The sequence below is a fragment of the Microtus pennsylvanicus genome, chromosome 8 (assembly GCF_037038515.1).
Source record: "Microtus pennsylvanicus isolate mMicPen1 chromosome 8, mMicPen1.hap1, whole genome shotgun sequence".
Lineage (NCBI taxonomy): Eukaryota > Metazoa > Chordata > Mammalia > Rodentia > Cricetidae > Microtus > Microtus pennsylvanicus.
Genome location: NC_134586.1, coordinates 31,423,837 through 31,444,895, shown reverse-complemented (window position 1 = coordinate 31,444,895; position 21,059 = coordinate 31,423,837). Strand labels below are relative to the sequence as shown.

Below are 21,059 nucleotides of genomic sequence, written 5' to 3'. Positions count from 1 at the left end.
CTCTCTCCCCGGCACAGGACTCTGTACTTGTCTGTGCTGCTGTGATGGGTTATTGTGAAGTGGAAGGGGAGGTGTGGCCAGCTTTCCTGTTCTTCAGTCAAACTGCATCTCTCTTTACACTTTGTGTCATTATTTTCATGTATGTATACACACTGCCTGTGTGCCCGGCGTCAGAGGGCAACAGATCCCCTCCTTCCTGTGCTCCTTTGTGAGGATGCTGGGAACTGAACCTGACTACTGCCATGGCTGAGTCAGCGCTCCAGCCCCAGCATCCCTCGTAACAGCTGCCGCTTGTTCACCAGAGGGGAAAATCAACTAGTCTGCATCATAGCACATCTGCCTGGGCACATGCTAGCCTGCGACAAACAGCTTCTGACAGCTGGTGTACTTTGCCTTCATCGGATTCAATTTTCAAGCTAAACCTTAGAATGGCAATTGGCAATTAAGAGTTAATAATTTAGGACTTCATTTGGTGATTTCTAAGGCAAATGTTTCGAGGTTAGAACCACGATACTACACCATCTGTTATGGAAATGGCATTAAACATAAAAAGGTCCCATTCTTAACTGGGAGAGGAGATGAAGTTTTACAAAGGACCAGGGTTAAGGGAATGAGTTGCAATAGAGCCACAAGCAGACAGATGTTTACATCCTCACAGGGCTGCTAAGGTCAAATCCAAAGTTCCTAAGAGCCAGTGTGAGTGGTCAAGAACACATGATGCCCAAGGGACCTTTTTAATAAAAATATTTTTATTAATTACCTAATATACAATATACTGTGAAACCTATTTGTACATCAGGTCTGAAGAATTCCATTAAACAGGCATGGGAGCCAGGTGGTGGGGGCGCACACCTTTAATCCCAGCACTCAGGAGGCAGTGGCAGGCGGATCTCTGTGAGTTCGAGGCCAGCCTGGTCTGCAAGAGCTAAATCCAGGACAGGCTCCAAAGCTACAGAGAAACCCTGTCTCAGAAAAAAACAAAACAAAACAAAAACAGGGATGAAAGGTGGTGGTGCACATCTTTAATCCCAGCATTTGGGAGAGGAAGCAGGTGGATCTCTGTGAGTCTAAGGCCAATCTGGTCTACAAGAGCCAGTTCCAGGACAGCCAAGGCTACCCAAAGAAACCCTTTCTCAAACAAAACAAAACAAAACCAGGGATGGGAGGTGGTGGTGCACACCTTTAATCCCAGCACTTGGGAGAAGCAGGTGGATCTCTGTGTGCCTAAGGCCAGTCTGGTCTACAGAGCTGGTTTCAGGACAGCCGAGGCTACCCAAAGAAACCCTTTCTCAAAAAACAAACAACTCCCCCCCCCAAAAAAAAACCCTCAAAGAATTCCATTAAAGAGGTCCACCAGCCACTTATCCAAACATAGTTTTATTTAGTCTAACAACTTTAGTTTGTATTTTTCTTATACAGGGTTTGGATGTACAGCCAAAGCTGCTATCACACATAAGCCAGGCTGCCTTGAATTCAGTGGTCCTCCTGCCTCAGCATTACAAGTGCTAGGAATACATATATGTGTGTGTGTGTGCATACATATACATATTCTTACTGTGTGTGCCACTGGTGGATTTTTAGGTTTTGGTTTTTTTTGTTTTGTTTTGAGACAGGACGTCACCATATAGCCCAAGTTGTCCTGGAAACTACAAAGTAGACCAGGTTGACCTTGAACTTGATCATGACCCTCTCCAAACTCCCACACGTTAGGATTATAGTAGTGTACCACCATGATTAGTATAGGTGAATCTCTGGTACTGAATATATCATAACACAATTTGTTAATGAAAAATGGGATGCAATATTATGCATTATGAGCGGATGTTTGCTGTGAGAAGGGAGAGGCATAATTTGATTTTCAAATTACATCTTAAAATAGTGTTTAATAATCAGGACTTAATTTTTCCATTAGGTTTTCATGTATATGCACATACATGCCACACGTGCGAAGGCACCAATGAAGCTGGAAGAGGGCGTCAGATTCCTAGCAGCTGTTGTGAGCTGCCCGATGAGGGTGCTAAAAACTGAACTCTGGGTCCTCTGGAAGAGCAGCAAGCACACTAAGCTATTGAGCCATCTCTCTCCAGACCATTTCTTAAAAATTTTCTTATGTATGTGATATGTATATGTGAGTTCAAGTGAAGGTCAGAGGTCAACCCACAGGAGTTGTCCCAGGGATGGGACTCAGGTCATAAGGCTTAGCACAAGTGACTTTATTTAATGAACCACTTTACTACCCTGCCCTGTTTGGTTTTTTTCCTCTCTATGTAGTATAGGCTGGCCCTCAACTTTTCATCCTTCTGCCTTAGTCTCCTGAGTGCCAGGATTACAGTGGGTACCACTATGTGTTGGTCGATTTAGTTTTTATTTTCTAAGGTAAATGCGTCACTATTTAAACTATGACACTGTGATATCCATAAGAATGGCAGGTTCTTTCTTCATATGACAGTCGTATACCTTACTACCACTTTGTACAGGAAGAGAAAACATGTTCAGTCTCTCCTCAGCAGGAGTGCGGAAAATTGGCTCTCAGCACCAACACACTGTACATCACTGGAAAAACAAAATGCACTTTTAGGGTCATTTCCCATCAGTTGCTTTTTCTTTTCTTTAAAAAGATTTATTTATTATGTATACAGTGTTCTGCCTTATGTGTGATTGCACACCAGAAGAGGGTACAGATGGTTTGTGAGCCACCGACTTGAACTCAAGACCTCTGGACAACCGCTGAGCCATCTCTCCAGCTCCCAACAGTTACTTTTTCACATTAAGAATATGTCTACAACACTAATTGACTAAGATCAACTTGTGGGAGGGAGCTCACTGTACACAGTGCTCTTAGGGATGGAAGCACAAAGCAGTGCATAGAAAACTCCAGACAGCTGGCTTAAGACAGACTTAATTTCTCATGATTTTCCCACAGCCAGTCATGGTATTTGTTTAACTTGTGGTCTTCAGGGTGCACCTGGAAGAAAAGAAACATATCAGCCATAGACACATTTAAAGGTTGGTGAGGGAGTTTACCATGATAATGTATCTGACTTAAACGGAGAACTTGAACCCAGTAGCAACCATGACTGTCTACAATTATGCCTTACATAACAGGAATCCTTCATTGTTTACAAAGTACTTTCCAGTTCAGAGCTACCCCAGCCCTGGAGCAGAAGGCAGCGATGCCATGAGTCAAGTGTTAGCTCCCTGCTTTTGGAACGTCACAGACCCTGGGAGGCTTCATGGACGGCTCTGGTAGCGTGGCCCTGCAGCGTGGGTTTCTCCAGACCTCACGGATTTAATGTTAGGGCAAGAGGGCAGTGTGCCTGGGTATCCTCCAGTTGCAGGCTGCCATCAGAACACACCAGTTCCGGGCACAAATAATAGGACTCAGATGCCACCCTCCAGTATGAGATACGAGGAGATACTGGTCAACTAGACACTCTAAACCCGACCATTTCCTATGGAGCGTACTGTTTCTGGTGTGTGTACAGGCATGAGACTCAGGCACCTTCTACCTTCAGGAAAGTTGAAATTTTATTAGTTGTGCCATGAGGCATGCCTATGAAGGTCAGAGTAGAAATTAGAGTTACTTCTTTATTTTCACCCTTATGTGGGTTCCAGGGATGGAGCACAGGCTGCCAGGCTTTATAAAACACATTTACCCACTAAGCCATGTCTCTGGTCTACCTTCCACTTTTTGTTTGGGAAAGGCTCTCTCACTGGCTATCTCATCTACGACCTTTGACTGTGCCATCCGGGAGTTTCCAGGCACCCTCCTGTTTCTGACCCCACAGTGCTGGGACTGCAGTTGCATGCCGCCATGCCTGGCTTTTACCTAAGTTATGGGGATCTGAATTTGTTCTTCATGGCAAGCACTTTACCAGCTGAGCTATCTCTTCCCAGCACTAGGGGCTCCTTTTAACAGGAAGAAACCCTGTCAGTGTTAGAGACAGAACACGCCAGGAAAAGACAGCAATAGGGTCAGGAGTGACAGACTGCTCAAGTCAGCAGAGGCCACAGCAAAGGGACTTGGGCGGGACCTGAGGAGTCCCTCCTACAGTTTATAACCTCATGCCCCTGCTGCTCCTTAAACTGAGGGCAAATCCGGTAGGGACGACAGCAGGGCTCCTGTCTCGTCCGTCTTGGACACACTCGTGGACTTACGTGCTATGGCTGGCAGTGGGCTTACCTGCTTCCACTCATTGACACAAAAGATCCGGTACGAGTCGTTGCCGTATTTACCAATCCCGTGGAGCTCAATCGGATACCTCCACTGCTTCGTCAGATATTCATCTGAAGATACACACCCCACACACGTGGTCAGCCCCGGGGAAAACTTGTAACGGGGCAGGACGACCCCTCCCTCTGGACCAGCATCCTTATCACTTGCCTCCTCCCAACCACTCTCTTTGCTTTGCCAGCTAGCCAGAGGAAATGACTTCCTGCTTCTACGCAGAGGGCTACTTTGGTGTTGGGCAAACATTTATGGTTTAGGTCAGCAGGAGTCTGTGGTGTGGGGCAAGCAGGCTGTTTTAAATGTCTTTAGTGCTTGAGCTAAATGACCTCAATTAATAGAGCATCCGGGGGCATTAAAGTTTAAGGTGTGGCTGCCTTCAGTGGGCACAATTTGCTTCTTCCTTTGGGGCCACGGGAACATACCTGAAAACTTGACAATGGTTTTTGCACGGAGATCATAGAGACCGAGAGGCTTAAGAAGTTCTGACACGTCCCTCCAGTCAGCAGTTCGGGCCACCTCGGCTGAAGGGTACTTCTCTAGAAACTCCCAAAGCACAGGGATGGCCATCTTGCCTGGCAAGCAAATCACAGCAGACATGTCTGGGAAGGGCTGACTTAGTGTCCAGGTAGTTCCTCATCTGGGGACTTCAGGCAGGGGCTTCCCTGTTACAGCTTTCTTGTTGAGCACGCTGGGAAGGTTCCACGGACCTCTATCCCCAGCCTTGCTTGTTAATACTGTCAAATCATGACCTGAACCAGTAGCCACTTACAGAGTCAAATACCAACACTGTTAATCTCCTTGATTACCAGTCCAAATTATACCAAAATAAGCCTATTTTTAAAGTAATCAGATCACCAGATAACCACTATATGCATTCAATGAATACAAGCTGGATAGAAGGCGGGAAAATATTAACTGCTCCTTCACTGAAGACCCAAGCTAATCTAGAAGTAGGAAACCAATGACCACCTGGCCCTCAGTATTAAAAAGGATGCTGGCTGTCATTCAGTCTAATGTACCCATAGGTGAAGAGTTCTGTGGGCTAAAAGGGAAAGGCCTTGTCCAACATCATAAACTCAAAACGGACCTTGAACTTGGGCCTCTTAACCAGTTTGGTTCTCTCCCTCCTCACCAAGACACAGATGACAATGACCCACAAACCTGAGGTCCGATTGAGAAATATAGTCGCAATGAGGAGCTTCCAGGGATCATGGAAAAGTGTTTCTTGAACAAGATTAAAAGGTGACCGAGGAGGAGTCCATTTCTTGAAGGCTTTTCGTCGTGGGGGGCTAAGAGCTACAGAAACATAGGGGTGTCAAAGTTGTACTCATGAAAGACTTGGGTTGCCCCCTCCATACTGCATGGGGAAGGGTGGGTACCTTCTTTGTTGTACTTGCTGGAAAAATACAGGCTTGTTTTCCTTTTTTCTACTTGTGTTCGTGGGCTGCTGTCTTCTGAAAAGAAAAAGCAGTTTAGAGAATCTATGTTTATGGAAGGGTGAGGCAGAATAGAGTTTGTGGTTAGCCTGGGTTACATAATAAGCACTTACACAAATTAGTCTACTTCTCTTAAACACCCGGGCAGCTGGGCCTTATCTATCTTATCTCCTTCCCTTTATACATAAGGAGATTGAGGCACAAAGATGCTAAATAAGCCCCAGGGCACTCAGCTAGTGTGAGAGCAACAATGGAAAGCCAGGCAGTCTAGCTCAAGGGCCCGTGCCCTTTACTGATGCCCTGTGACTTACGTGGCCAACTCACAGTAGGGGAAACTGCAACAGTGTGAATATACTAGTCTATTTGTATGATATGGCCATTAAAATGCTTTTGAGATTTTATCACGAATATTTTCCACTGACATTTACTTCTAAATGAAAAAAAGTCAAGATTCTAAAAATGATCCCAATTTTATAAACATGGACTCATATGTCTATGTATGAACACAGACACTGAGAATAGAATTAAATGGTACAGTGGTTGTTAGAAAGACTATTCAAGGTTCTGCGGCTGTATTTACCAAAAAGGCGGATCCAGGAGAGCCTGAGGAAGAGCTGTGAGCTCAAGGCCCAGCCTGGCTTCTGTCTCAAAAAAACCAAACTAGGGCTGGAGAGATGGTTCAACAGCTAAGACTACTTGCTGCTCTTCCAGAAGGCCAGAGTTCAGTTCATAGTACCAATGTTGAGTGGCTCACAACTTCCTGTAACTCCAGCTTTAGGGGACCTAATATCCTCTTCTGGCCTCTGTGGGTACCCACACATATGTGGAATTCGCACTCACCCACATCAATACAAAATAAAAATCTTAGCCAATGTGATCAGACCTCTGGAGTTTCTACAACTGTCACTTAGTTTAAATGGTCATACTTCATACTCCTTTGGCTACACCTTCTGAGCATCAGTTAATAACATCTTACTTACATTTGTATATTAAAAAAACATCTTTTTTCACTTCCCATTTTTACCCCACAGTTATTATTGTTTTGATACAGTGTCTCATGTAGTCCAGGCTCACCTCAATCTGCCACATAGCTGAGGATGGCCTTGAACTCCTGATCTTTCTACACCTAATGCCCAAGTGCTTGGATTACAGACATGTAACACCACAGCTACCTTGTATTATTTATTTTTCATTTATGTGTGGAGGCCAGTAGAGGGCATCAGATCCCTTGGAGCTGGAGTTCCAGGCAGTTAGGAGCTACGTGACATGGGTGCTGGGAACTGAACTCAGGTCCTCTGGAAGAGCAGGAATTGCTCTGAACTGCTGAGTCATCTCACTAGCTAGCTGCCTTCTCTTGTCTTGATGTGAAAAAATGAGACTAGTTAGGCTTATTCCTTAAATTTTCAGAAACTAAGGCTTAACAATTAAATAGTTGCCAGAAAATGATACTGGGGTTGACTAAACACCGCAACAAACATCCAGGTCTCCACATAATGATGTCTGTGCCTTCTGCTACTCTAGTCTGGGCAGGTAAAGCCCAGAAGAAACTATGAAACAGAACAAAGGAAGCTGATCTTAATGGAAACTTGATATTCTTCATGGGTTCCCACACATCACTACCCAGCCTCCTTTACTGTTGTCTTGATATTTCTAGCCAAGCAATTATTGTTCCACTGGGCACCTGGTAACCCAATGGTACTTCCCCTTACACTGAGAACTAGACTTCAGTAGAGGAGGAGCTGAATATATCCATATTTGTCAAGGGGGGATGCTTCTAATATTTAACCTGCCCATTATAATAGCAGTAAATTCATATGACCCGATGCTTCCTTTATGAAGCTCAAAGGACACAGACTGAGGAGTCTCATCCATTCCCTAGGTACATGTGGCATCCCCTGTTAAAGACACGGCAGTCCCAGGCACAGAGAAGGTGCACCATTATGGAGAGGACAGAAATGCAAGCAGAAATCAAGTGTTACCCTGGTTCCACCAATCTGTGCAGCCTGTTTCCCCAACGGAGTCTCAGTAAAATTAAAATTACTGTTCTTTAAGGGATTATTCATTATTGCTGCTGTGGCATAATGAATAACCCAGAGATGCTCAGATCTTTTTATCTATTATTCACTGAGGCATTGTATAGGCAAAACTGCCAAGCCCCGACTCTGTGGGAAAAGCACAGAACAAATAATACATGAACTAAAAGCAATTACACTTTTGAATTATTGAGAGCTCCCAGGCCTTTTAGAGAAGCATCAGGCCGTAACAGGAGATAAAAAGACTGTGATATAAGATGGGATTAAATTGGAGTCACACATCAGCAGTACAGGAGGGGCGGGAGGATGCTGACCACTCTTGGTCAGTTTATGTATAAAAGGAGTCTTACCTACATTCTCCAGAGAAGCCTTTTAATTTTCCTTACAGTCTAGAGATTGCTGTCTAGAAAGAGGAAGGCAAGTGGAGAAAGCTCCGTCTCCCAGCTGCTGCCCAGGAGAGGTGGGAGCAGCCACGTCCTGCCACTGTCCTGCCTTTGCTGGGCACCGTGGTTGTAGCCAGTCGCGTCCCTCTCTGCCATAATAAGGGCTCGATGACCAGACCAGCTAGCTCAAAGACCAGTTAGGGAAGGTGATGTGGCTCAGCTGATAGAGTGCTTGACTACCATGCATCAGGCCTGGGGCCCATGCCCAGCACTGCATTAAAATAGTAGCATCGGGACACACGCCTTTAATCCTAGCACCCACCAGGCAGAGACAAGAAGATACAATTTCAAAGTTATCTTCAGCTACAGTGAGACCCAAGCTAGCCTGGGAGTCATGGAACCCTGTGCCCAAAAATCCCTTAGAGAGGGCAGAGTTGGGATCAACTGGGAGAATGTATCGGCTCTTCTTCACTACAGTCTCTATCTCACCCACACCCAGGGAAAGGAGTACAAGCTCCGGGAAGGTAAACTGGTTACCACACAGCTAACAGCACTTTCATGTGCCAAGTACCTCGGAGTGTCTCAGAAGTAAGGCGTTTCTTGGCTTGGGAGCAGCCGGGCATTTCAGAGTCACCCTGTAAGACGTCGATATGCAAATGCGCCTCCCCCTCTCGGTCTCCCTTCGATCTGATTTCCTCTGCTTCTAAAAAAGTTTGCTCACGGTTCGTATCACCTGCTTCTTCCGTTGAATGCAATTTGTTTGTGATGCCAGAAGCTACTTGTGTGGGATGAAGATCTGACCCTGGACTCGGTGGCTTTTCTGTACCCAGGCCCTTCTCTTCCCCAGCCACGCTGACAGTCCCTTGGCTGGAGCAGGCATCTGCAGGGCACAGACATTCCGGTGGAACTAGCTCACTTTCAGCGCCTGCTTTCTGAACCACAGATTCTCTTTTTCTGGTACTTCGTGCAGAATCCGAGAGACTCTTCCTGCACCTTTGTTTGGTTTTCTCACTTCCAATTCCTTTCAAAACAGCCGCCTTTCTTTTGGGCTTTCTGGAGTTGGACAGTCTGCTGCTACCTGGGGTCTCTGAATTACCACTGGGTGAAGGCAACACATGGGTTTGCAACTTGCTTCGTGTCCTGAGGTTATGGTGTGAGATGCTGCTTTCCTCTGGCTGCTGTGACTGCTGCGAAGTCAGAGCTACCAAGCTTTGGTCTTTATAATCGGATCTGATGTCCCCTTTAGACGGCACAGTAAAATCAAAATCTTCAGGCTTAAGAAAAGTCTCTCCATTTTTGAGAAGATAATTAGCAAGTGAACGCTTCGATCTGAACTTCAGTCCTTGTGGGCTAAAAAAAAAAAGAAAGGAAACTTATGCTAATAAATAGGAGTGACTTTTAAAAAGAACTGAACCACATTTCGGATTTCCAATTAATAGTTTCTAAATGTCACCAAAGCTGTTTGCCATTTTAAAGTAACAAAAAGTGATCAATGGCCCTTTTTCAATATATTTTTCTCTATGACAATATAAAATCAACATACAAATATAGCTTAAATCCAAATGTATCATTAGCCATTGGGAACAGGATCAACAACATGTATATGTAACTGTTCCCAAATCACGTGATAAAGCTAACCAGTAACACTGAAGGAACAATAATGGTTTATAACAAGCTTTTAAAAATGTATGTGAGTGTGGCGTATGTGTGTGTGTCTGAGCATTTTCATGTGTACCTGTGCATGTGGAAGCCTAAAGTTAAAACTAGGTGTCTGTGCTCACTCTCCACTTTGAGACAGTCTTTCTCAATGAACCCAGAGCTCACCAATCCCAGTTAGTCTAGCTGGTCAGCTTTCCCTGAGGATCCATTCTCTGGCCCTGAGGGCTGGGGTTACAGGCAGCTGCTACACCTACTCAGCCTTTTAGATGGGTTCTGGGGATCTGAACCCAGGACTCATGCATGCTTGGCAAGTGCCTCATTCCCTGAGCCATTCCCCAGTTCATAAACCCAAGATTCTTACTAATGTTCCTATTACGGACAAAACCCATTGGGCTGTACTTGTTTCCTCCTGAGTGCTCACCTGATGAAGTATACGTCATATCTGCCTGCAGTTTTCCCAGACAGCCTTTGCTTCACAATTCTCTCCCATCCACACACGAGGGGCTCATGGCGTTCTGTCTCTGCAAGACCGTTAAACTGAGTAGCAGCAGCAGGTTCCTGGGGAAGGGGGCTACCCTCGCTGCTTATCACTGGTTCCTTTCCGTCTTCTGTTCTTCCCAGTCCAGCGGCTACATCCTCCTTGCTGGAAAAACAAAGCCCAAGTGATGAACTCATTTCAAATATCTTTTATGCCAGGTGGTGGCCTTTAATCCCAGCACTTGGGAGGCAGAGTCAGGCAGATCTCAGTGAGTTTGAGGCCAGCCTGGTCTACAGATCCAAAGGACTCTCTGCACATTAACAGTTGAAGAAGATAACACTTTTTTTTAATTGTTTGGTAATCATGCAGCAGGGCTACTATAAAAGGTTTCTGATAACAGCTGGTACCTGACATTCACCTGAGATCAGCACTGCTTAAACTGATCGGCCCTCTCCTGCCAACAAGTAAGAAGAGCACTTCACTGACGTGTGCAACTTTCATGAAACAGTGTTAACCCGCCCCACCCCACCCCCAGGCATATGACTTCTGGCAAGAACTTCCAAATCTTTTGGTCTTGATTCTCATCACTTTGTGAGGTTAAAACTTAGTCTTATTGACAAATTGTGTGATAATGAAATCCAATCACTTGCAGAACTAATACCAGAACCCATGCCTGCAGAACTGTGATCAAGTACTTCTCCCCATGCTATTATGGGGGGGGGGGGGATACGTACAAAACCTTCAGTACAGTGTATCGCTCCCCCCTTTAGAGGAGGATATGGGCACCATGTCCAGGCAGGTGCTGAGGCCAGAGGGGGCTGGAGCCCTTGGAGCTGGGTTACAGGTGGTTGTGAGCCTGGGCTGTGGGTGCTGGGAACAAACCCAGGTCCCATGGAAGAGCAGTAAGGGCTCTTAACCACTGAGCTCTATCTCCAGCCTTGAGAACATGGTATCTTAATCACTAAACTACACATTTTAAAAGGAGAGGGAGGGTCTGGAGAGATGGCTCAGTGGTGACGAGCATTTTCCAGAGGACTCCAGTTCAGTCCCAGCAGCCACATCAGGCAGCTCCTCACAGCCTGCAACTCTAGGTCTGACCCTCTCCTCTGGTCTCCACCAACACCTGTGTACATATTCAAAGACACACGTGAATAAAAATAAATCTTTAAAAAAGAAAGTGAATGAGTCTCTAGGGAGACCATTTAACCTAATTTGCCTCCTTTAAACAGGGAAACTAAGCAAGAACTAATGACTGACCACGGTTAGAACAATGGCACCTGATGGAATTTGGGGTTAATAGCAGTTAGAGAATTTTTTTTTTTTTTTTTTTTTTTTTTTTAGCTTTTTGAGACAGGGAGTCTCCGAGTGTCTCTGGCTGTCCTGGAACTCACTCTGTAGACCAGGCTGGTCTCGGGTCTCGAACTCACAGAGATTGGCCTGCCTCTGCCTCCCTGAGTGCTGGGATTAAAGTCGTGCACCACCACTGCCTGGCTCAGCTAGAAAGATCTTAGAGAGAGTAACTGAAATATGGAGGAATCACCACAAACTCTTAGGTTAACAAACTGGGTGGAAAAGCCAGCTCTGCCATTTATTATCAGCTGACCTTCCAAGAGAAAGACTCTTTGGGCTCAAAATCTCCTTTCTCCATCTGTTAAAAGGAATAATTTTTTAAAAAAGGTTTTGCTGCTGTTGTTTGCTTTTAAGACAGAATCTTATGCACCCCAGGCTGGCCTTGAACCCACCACGTACCAGAGACTCATCTTCTACTTCTGATCCTCCTGCCTCCACTGGCCTGCACCACCACGTCCGGGTATTCGGTGCTGCCGATCCAACCCACGGCTTCGTGTATACTAGGTAAGCACTCTACCAAGTTAGTTAAATGCCCAGACCTCAAGACTGTTTTGAGAGGCCAACATTTAAGACATGCAAATTTTAGCCCCGATACAATAGCTGCTTCCTTTGCGACTTTTCCTACGACCGTTTCTGAGGCTCCCACTTCCGACCTAGGCTAACTAACCTGCTTGCATCACAAAACATCCCTTGTCCTCCAAGTTCCCCGGTCAATTCGGCCAAGGAATCGGGGACGGGGACACCCAAGGGTTCCCACAGTGGGGTAGAAACACCCACACAAGAGCGATTCTCCTGTTTCCATTCTACAGATGGTGAAACTGAGGCTCGAGAGGGGTTAACAACTTGCCAGAGGTCCCAAGGCGGGTCTGGAACTAGGCTCTCTCTGGGGGTGCTGGAGGGGGCTGAGCTGTCCCCAAGGTTTGGGGTCTCCATCCTTGTTGCTCTGGTCCACCGAGCTGCAGCTGCAGCTCCAGGCCGAGAGGCGGGGTGGAACTTGAACACAGCACAAAACACTGGGCGGAATCCAAAGATGGACGGGAGAATCCGTCAGTCCCCACTGCTGCTTTCCCGCCAGCCGCCATGGCCAGGGCCCCGCCAATCAAACCCTCCGGTTTGGCTAAACGCCCCGCCCCACTCATCTTCCGTGACCGGTCACCAGCGTCATACTTCCGCTTTCGCCTCCTGCGTCCGCCTCCTGCGTCCCTGCGCGCTGCGCGCTTCAGCTGAGGAGCCAGCCTCCCTTTTGGACTTGCGCACTTGGAGCTCTGTGAACTCACGAGCGGTCCATCGCGCATGTGCGTTGCTAAGGGTAGCGCAGGTAGCCAGAGTGGTTTGCTGAGAGAAGCCTGTTGCTGTCGAGTCAGGGAGGAGGGGCCCGAGGCGTGGGGGAAGCCGCGATGAGGGCTGTGTTGACGTGGAGAGACAAAGTGGAGCAGTGGTGAGGAGCGGGACGCTCGGGGATGGTGGGGGAGGCGGCGGGAGCCGGCGTGTTGCTATGGCAACGGGCCTGCGGCCTGGGCCCAGCATTCTGATGCTGCACCTTCAACTCCCCAAAGGTCTTTCTCCTTGAAACAGAGATTCCTGGAGTGGGCTTGGGGACCACCTGAGGGTGGCAGTCTGCTGGAGCGGTTTATAAGTCCTCACCGTCTAGTCTTGCTCCTCTCTTCTCAAAATCCCTCCGAACTTTTCTCACCAGTGTGTTTTCTAAACTTCCTAACCTTTGATACATTTTCCAAGTGCCCAAATTTTGGTTACATGATATATTTTTTGGTTTTTTCACTTGTTTTTTTTTTTTTTCTCGAGACAGGGTTTCTCTGTGGCTTTGGAGCCTGTCCTGGAACTAGCTCTTGTAGACCAGGCTGGTCTCGAACTCATAGAGATCTGCCTTCCTCTGCCTCCCGAGTGCTGGGATTAAAGGCGTGCACCACCACTGCCCGGCTTCTTCACTTGTTTTTTGAGATAAGGTCTCACTTTAAAGCTCTAGCTGACCTGCAATTCACTATGTTGACCAGACTGGCATTGATCTCACAGTGATCTGTCTGCTTCTGCCTCCCCAGTACTGGGATTAAAGGAGTGCGCCACCATGTTTAGCCTACCGCACTTTTATTTAAACATGGTTTTATGCAGAAAATTATTCCATATATGAAAAATCATTATCATTTGTCCCAGGTGCAATAACTATAACGTTTGAGCAGAGACAAACGTAACAGTGTGAGTAGCTTGCATCTAGGTACTGTTAAAAGGGAGTGTTTCTGCCTGAGCTGAACTGTTTACGCTGATCCACTGTGTCTCAAGTGGGACATTCCCATGTAAGGTCAGAGAGGCCTGTAAGATGAGCATCACAAAAGACATTGTCCTGATTAGAAAGTATGAAAAGGGACTTAGCAGTTTAGAACGAGTACTTCCTACACAAGCATGAGGACCAGAGTTCTAATCCTAGCATCTCCATAAAAGCCAGGTGTGGTCCTATGCAAGCCAGTACTGCTGCAGAGGGGAATCAAGACAGGATGATTGATGGGGTTTGCTAGCTACCAGCTTAGCTGGGGAAGGGGCCTGCAGGTTAAGGGAAGAAGAGAGGACACCTGATACCGGCTGGCCTCTGCAGACCACATGCACACATGTGTGTTTATTCATGCATTTATATACTGACACACACACATTACACACGGGCAAATACAAATAGTTTGAAAAAGGATGAAAGAAAGTTGGACCGAAGCCTGTAACCCCAGCACTTCTGGGGGTGGAAGCAGGAGGATTGGGAGTTTAAGGTCATTCTCAGCTACACAGCGAGTTCAAGGCCAGCCTGGACTTTATGAGATTTATTCTTAAAAGACAAAAGAAATTGGATTGGGAAAATGCCTCATCGGCACAGGCACTCGCTGCCCAGGGATGAAACCTGGTGGAAGGAGAGAACCAGCTCTCCAAAGTTGTTCCTTGACCTCCACACCAGCGCCGTGACATGTGTACCCCTCAGCATCTGCACACACACACTATTACACATGAATAGTGAAAATGCCCGGGTGCAGTGGTGCACACCTTTAATCCCCTGAAGGCAGAGGCAGGCAGATCTCGGAGTTCGAGGCCAGCCTTGTCTATAGAGTAAGTTCTAGGACAGCCAGGGCTACACAGAGAAACCCTGTCTTGAAAACCAAAATAGATAAATAGTAAAAAAATGTTCTATAGACGAGAATGACAGTAGAGCGACTTTGCCACCTTCATAATTCAATGCTGCTTGCTGTCTACTCTATTTTCGCACCAAAATTCGTCAGCCAGGAAAGCACTTTGGGAAATCCTGGCTTATTTGACTAGTTCTCAGCCGGAATCAGATTCTTCCTAGAGGGTCTGTTCATCATCACACCACGCTGTCTGTCCTGAGGCCTTGCTGTGTGTGACACCGAGGTCCTAAACCTCCCCCAGGGCTCGCTTTGGAGGAGCTTGCACACGGAGCAGCTAATGCTGACTGCTTCCAGGCACTACCGAAGAACTTTGTATCCTTTACCTCGTTTTTCTCTTCACAGCGGCTCTGAGGGAGGCAACTGGAATTACCTCCAGTTTGCAGCAAGAAGCCTGAAGGGAGGGTAGGGAGATGAGTGTGAGATGGAGCCAGCTTGCCAGCTCAGGCAGTTCTTTTTTTTTTAATATTTATTGATTTATTATGTATACAATATTCTGTCTGTGTGTATGCATGAAGGCCAGAAGAGGGCACCAGACCTCCTCACAGATGGTTGTGAGCCACCATGTGGTTGCTGGGAATTGAACTCAGGACCTTTGGAAGAGCAGGCAATGCTCTTAACCTCTGAGCCATCTCTCCAGCCCCCAAGCCAGTTCTTTCAGCCTCTACCTTTAATTCAGCCTGGCAAGTATGTGAACAGGCTTACTTCTTTACATCTTAAATAGAAGGAACTTCTATTGCTTGTGGGCCTTTCTGCACCCGGCTTGAAACATGTCACCTTGCCAGTGTCTTTCATTTGAATAAAACCCTTTTGGAGGTGAGCAGCAGGGTGCTCGCAGTGGAAGGTGCTTGCTGCCAAGCCTAATGGTCTGACTTTGACCCCTAGAGCTCATATGGTAAAAGGAGAGAACCAACTCCTGCTAGGTGTCCCTTTGGCCTCCAGAAGCTCTTGGTACTACACATGCCCCCAATTAAATAGAATTTTAAACATTAAACAAATGCTTTTGGTCTTGCTTTTTTGAGACAGGGTCTCTTGTAGTCCAGGCTGGTCCTGGGTTTCTGGGCAGCCTCAGCAGTGCTGGGGTAATAGCATAGTTTATTACTTTCTCTTCCCTCTAGTAAGAGGGAACCCACAGCCAGGGTGGTGGTGGCGCACACCTTTAATCCCAGCACTCAGGAGGCAAAGGCTGGTGGATCTCTGTGAGTTTGAAGCCAGCCTGGTCCACAGAGTGAGTTCCAGGACAACCAGGGCTACGTAGTGAGACCCTATAGTGGCTTTCTCAAAAAACAAAAGCCAGTACACAGAAAAGAGCACCCACAGCACAAACTGGCAATAATTGGCAGCCAAGCACTTGGCTTCTGTGTCAGAGAGCAATAGGGAGTGGCAGGGACTATGGCAAACTGGAAGGCTCCCGTTCTGCACGGAAGGGGCAGCTGCTGCTCTGCTCCTGCCAATTACCACTGCGTAGGAATTTGGCCTGGTGTGTGCAGATCTTCCTATTTTTACCAGAAGCTCGGAATCTGCGTTTTAAATGTGAAATGTCCTAATTTTTAGATGTTGGCACCTAATTAGAAAAAACAAAGTAAAACACCATGTGGGCCAAACAAAACATTTGCTGGTCAAATGCAGTCTGATCTGCTCTGTTCCCAACCCCTGGCACAGAATTTGGTTCATTCTGCTCTTGTGGTACTTAGAGTCTGTTGGGTGTGAGAGTCATTTTTTAATCTGTTTAGCCCAGAAGTCTAGAAACTGTGTAAAAGCAATGGCTGTATTTCATTTCCTAATGTTTCTGGAGCCTGTTACTGTTTGGTGAATAGATGTGTGTGTGCATGAATGACTAACCAAGTGAGTGATTGACCTGTGAAGACTGCTTATCTGGCTATTACAGGTTTGAAACAATCTATCAGAATAGGAGGTACAGAGGTTCTGTAGACCAGCAGCCTGATGATGACTACATTGCCAGCCAGTGGAATGGAAGGAAACAGAACAAAACTATCACCTAGATAGGGAATCCAGCAGTTCCAGATGCCCTTGATTCGCTGCCCCCTCCCAGGTCCCCCTCCCCCCCCCCCCCCCCCCCCGCCTGCCATAGGCTCCTGCTCTGCGTTTTTGCTTCTGGTCGGACTTTGACCCAGCAGCAGAACTCAATCAGGACCTGTTGCTGTGATTCTGTGGCTCTGATCCACATGAACCCAGAGTGACCCCTTTCATGTCCAACTGTGCATTTTGCTGGGTGGTCCCCTGGCCTCCTTCCCTCTAGGCTTGCTAACATTCAGATTTGTGTTTTGGAGCTGAGCCAAAGATTCCATTTCCCTACCCAAAGACCCTTCTCAACTGATTCTCTCCACCTCCTCCCTCTCTCCCTCCCTCTTTCTCTTTCTTCATGTATGTGGTATGTGTGTGCACGTGTGTATGCAGATGCCCTTGCCTGGGTGTGCACATGAAGAGGTCAGAGGTTGACATTGGGTATTTTCTTCTATTTTTTCCACCTTATTTTTATTTATTATTTATTTTCTATGTTATGTATGTGGATATTCTGCCTGTGTGCATGTCTGTGCACCACCTAAGTGCCTGGCATCTGCAGAGACCAGAAGAGGGCAGCAGAGCCCCTGGAACTGGAGTTACAGACAGTTGTGAGCCACCATGTGGGTGCTGGGAATCCATGTCTTCTGCAAAAGCAGTGAGTGCTCTTAAATACCGAGCTCTCTCTCCAGCCCCCAACCTCCTCCTCCTCATTATTATTTTGAGATAAAATATCATCACTGACTCTGAAGTGAACCATTTAAGCTAAACTAGCTAGCTATCAGGCCCCAGGATCTGCCTGTTTCCATGTCTCCATTGCTGGGGTTACAAGTATTGGTTTGTCATGCTCAGGTTTTACATGGAATATTGGGGACCTGAACTCACGTCCCCAGGCTTGCTCAGCAAGTGCTTTACCAAATGAATTATCTTCCAACCTTTAAATTCTCTCTTATCTTTTATTTCTGAACTTCTATTCTTAAATATGCTACTTTAGGTTCGTCTCAACCACAATCCTTCTATAGGCTAGCCCATCTTATTCTAGCTAGCATTGAGAGCTATTGAGACTGAGGAAGCAGGGGGTTCAGTGGTAGAGAGCTTGCGCAGCATGTGTGAGGCCAAGCATTCTTAGCACCACATTAGAAATGTAATGAAGTGATATAATTTGTCTGAGATTGCAAATTCCTGCTACTCAGATCTCCAGCCCAGTAGAGAGCTTGTCTCAAAAAAGTGAAGGGAAACCTTGAGTTTCATCTAGGCACAACAAATAAACAAAAATAAAAGCAACCCCAAAGCAGTAAACAAGGTAGCGTGTGTGGCTTGTGTGGCTCTGAAGAGCACCTTGGGACTTGAGTCCGTAGAGGACAGTTGGCAGGGCTCCCCTCCCATCTCTCAGCAGTGAAATCTCATCATGCAGATTTGACAGTTTATCTGTTTCATACAGGAGGACATGTTGGGAGAGAGGCTGCCATGGTGGCACCAGAGCACCAATGGACAGCAAGCCTCCAAACCCTAGAGTGTACTGGCTAAGGCTAGGTGGCCATGTGGAGAGAACATTTGTCCTGGGTGGGCGTTAGATTCCACGACAAAGTCTGAGTGCTTTCCAATTTGGGGGATTCTGTGATGTTGTGATATCATTAAATCCTGGGGGTGGCTCAAACATAAAATCCAGGCAGGTTGCCAATTGCGATCAGTGTATTTAGAACTTGTCAGGCCCCCAGATCTAACATATTACGTAAAACTTGGTCATTGCCCTCGAGTTGTAGCTGACTGTGTTAAGGAGACACATATGACACAGTCAGCCACAGAAGACTGTGCTTGAGAATGACACTGGAATGTTTAGGCTCCAAGGACAGCAGAAGTCACATCGGACTGGAGAGCTGGCTCAGCCGTCACGACGATTGCTGCTCTTCCTTCCAGTGGCCCTAACAGCACCCATGTTGGGTGACTCATAATCACAAATTAGGTGTGTATGATGTAACTTAAGAAAGTACATTTTAGGATCTGAGGGGATTGTTTCAGCTTAGCCCAAATGAGTCACACTTGCAACTGAGATGGCTCAGTAGGTAAAGGTGCTTGCTGCTAAGTCAGATGACCCGAGTTTCATCCCAGCTACCAACGTGATAGGACCAACTCCTATTAGTGGTCCTCTGACCACACACGAACCATGGACTGCATTTGTGTGCCTCCCCAAATGAATTAATAAATGTAATAAAAATGATCTGAAGCCAAGAGTGGTGGCACATACCGCTAATCCTAGCACTTGAGTAGTGGAGGCAGGAAGATCAGAAGTTATAGGTCAGGCTGGAGAGATGGCTCAGTGATTAAGAACACTGGCTGCTCTTCTAGAGTTCAATTCCCAGCGACCACATGGTGGCTCGCAACCATCTGTAGTGGGGTCTGATGCCCTCTTCTGGCATAAAGTTGTCCATGCAGATAGAACACTCATATACATAAAATAAATAAGTCTTAAAAAAAAAGAGTTGAGGTCTCATTCTCAGCCACATTAACTGAACAGTGAATTTGGAACCAGACTGAGCTATATGAGGCTATTTCAAAAACAACAACAAAAATGCCAGGTGAGGTGGCTCACACCTACAAATCCAGCATTTGGGAGGAGGAGCACCATAAGTTCAAGGCTAGCTTAGGCTACAAAGGACAGAGTAATAAGACCCTGCCCCCACAAACAAACAAGACAAACAAATAAAACTAATCCAAGCACGGATAATCCTTGGAGAAGAGGTATAAGAATCATTATGACTGGCTCAGGTGTATACAGGCAGAAAGGGAGCCCCACCAAGGACTAGATGAAAGGTGCCGTTCAAGCTAATGTCTCATCAAAAGACACGCAGATGCTAGGCACTTTATATGAGGCTAGCCCATGACCCCTGGTGTTAGGAGGATAGCCCTCTGCCTTGTTTTACAGCTGAGAGTGACATTCAGATAGGTTCAGCTTTCTTGGTTCCAGTTCCCCTCTGCTTTTCAGTCTAGCACTTACTTCTCTGAATGTGAAACCCGTCAAGAACATTAGGAACAAGGAAGCCCAGGCCTGTATGTAACAGTGAGGAAGAACAATGTAGAACTTGGGCCAGGATTTAATTCTACACAGTATGCCAGACAGGCTTACCTTTGCTCAGCCTCTGTCGGGCAGCTGTGCAGCAGAAGACAGCTCCTCCACATATGTTTCCAGTTCCTCCGTGGGCTCGCCCTGTCTGCTCTGTTGTACTATGGTGTGTGCAGGTGGGGTAACATTCCCTGTCCCGACTTTCAACTGCAAGTGTAAAGAGTTTTTATTCAAGGAGTCTTCCAGGAGTCAGTAGCCTGTGGTGTATGATGTTGTGTGTGGACAGACACATAGAAAGGGTACTCACTGCACATGTGTAGAAGGGAAGAGTCCAGAGCCGAGGGTATAAAGCTAGCTGCATTGTTGCCTGTCTGCCTATAATTCCAGTCCTTCCTAGTCTGAGATGGGAGGATTGCCTGACATTTGAGGCCAGCTTGAGCTAAGTAGCTAGCACGAGGTCACCCAGGGATATAGAGATCGATGTCTCAAAAAAAAAAAAAACAATAAACAAAAAAAATCCCCCAAAAACAAATAAGGGCTGGTAAGATGGTTCACAGATGGAAGTGCTCACTACGCAAGCCTGATGACCTGCGTTTGATCCCTGGAGTCCATGTAAAGAATTTGGTTATATACGTCTGTAATCCCAGAGCTTCTGAGGGGAGACGGAAGGTGAGACCAGGGCAGTCACCTAAAGTTCACAGGCCTGGAGTATACCACATGGTGTAACACATCCCATGGTGTGATACACCACACGGCAGAAATAAGAGAACCTCTGCCTCAACACGGCAGAAGGTGAGAACCGATTCTGGAAAGGTGTTCTCTGACTCACTTGCCCCCACACTCAAAGACACAAGAAGTAAATAAAATAATACCAAAACTGCAGACGAGGGTGGGGAAAGGAGGTGGTGGCCAAAGAACACGAGGGGAAGGATACATTTTTAATGTCTTTGTGGTAAACGATAAGACACATTAATTAACTTTCTGCAATACAGACTACATATTTATATATTATATAAATATATTGTACCATATATACAGTTATTATTTGTAAGTTACTTTCCAAATTCTACATGGATTGCCTTCAGTAAATGATAATGCTTTTGAGGGGGGCTTCTGAGAAGGCAAGAAAACCTTGTGAATTACTTCATCGACCATGATACATACTAACAGCAATAGTGAAGACTGAGGAAAGGTTGACACATGGGTTTTAAGGCTGGGCTGCTGGGATGGGAA

General features: G+C 46.4%; 2 protein-coding genes across 10 annotated transcripts in view; one reads left to right on the top strand and one right to left on the bottom strand.

The window, feature by feature from the left end:
• Positions 1 to 2,598: 2,598 nt before the first annotated feature.
• On the bottom strand, positions 2,599 to 12,685 carry Mbd4 (methyl-CpG binding domain 4, DNA glycosylase). 5 transcript variants are annotated; one of them, XM_075983087.1, is made up of 8 exons: positions 12,418 to 12,685; positions 10,164 to 10,385; positions 8,655 to 9,433; positions 5,611 to 5,685; positions 5,393 to 5,527; positions 4,654 to 4,803; positions 4,184 to 4,287; positions 2,599 to 2,965 (listed from the first exon to the last, which is right to left on the bottom strand). In XM_075983087.1, exons 1-8 carry the CDS (start codon positions 12,501 to 12,503, stop codon positions 2,888 to 2,890), a joined length of 1,629 nt encoding a protein of 542 aa, XP_075839202.1. In that variant the 5' UTR covers positions 12,504 to 12,685; the 3' UTR covers positions 2,599 to 2,887. The 5 variants fall into 5 exon arrangements, with proteins under 5 accessions (XP_075839202.1, XP_075839205.1, XP_075839204.1 ...); XM_075983090.1 differs by having other exon boundaries at positions 11,970 to 12,671; XM_075983089.1 differs by having other exon boundaries at positions 5,611 to 5,682; positions 12,418 to 12,671.
• A 71-nt stretch (positions 12,686 to 12,756) lies between these two features.
• The window catches only part of Ift122 (intraflagellar transport 122), a 73,435-nt gene continuing 65,132 nt past the window's right edge, over positions 12,757 to 21,059 (top strand). For 3 of the 5 annotated variants that reach the window (XM_075983081.1, XM_075983080.1, XM_075983082.1), the window contains exon 1: positions 12,866 to 13,008. In XM_075983081.1, coding sequence (XP_075839196.1) covers positions 12,968 to 13,008 — 41 coding nt within the window. In that variant the 5' untranslated portion in view covers positions 12,866 to 12,967. Of the gene's footprint in view, positions 13,009 to 21,059 lie in introns of all 5 variants that reach the window. The other 2 variants (XM_075983085.1, XM_075983083.1) reach the window with 2 other exon arrangements.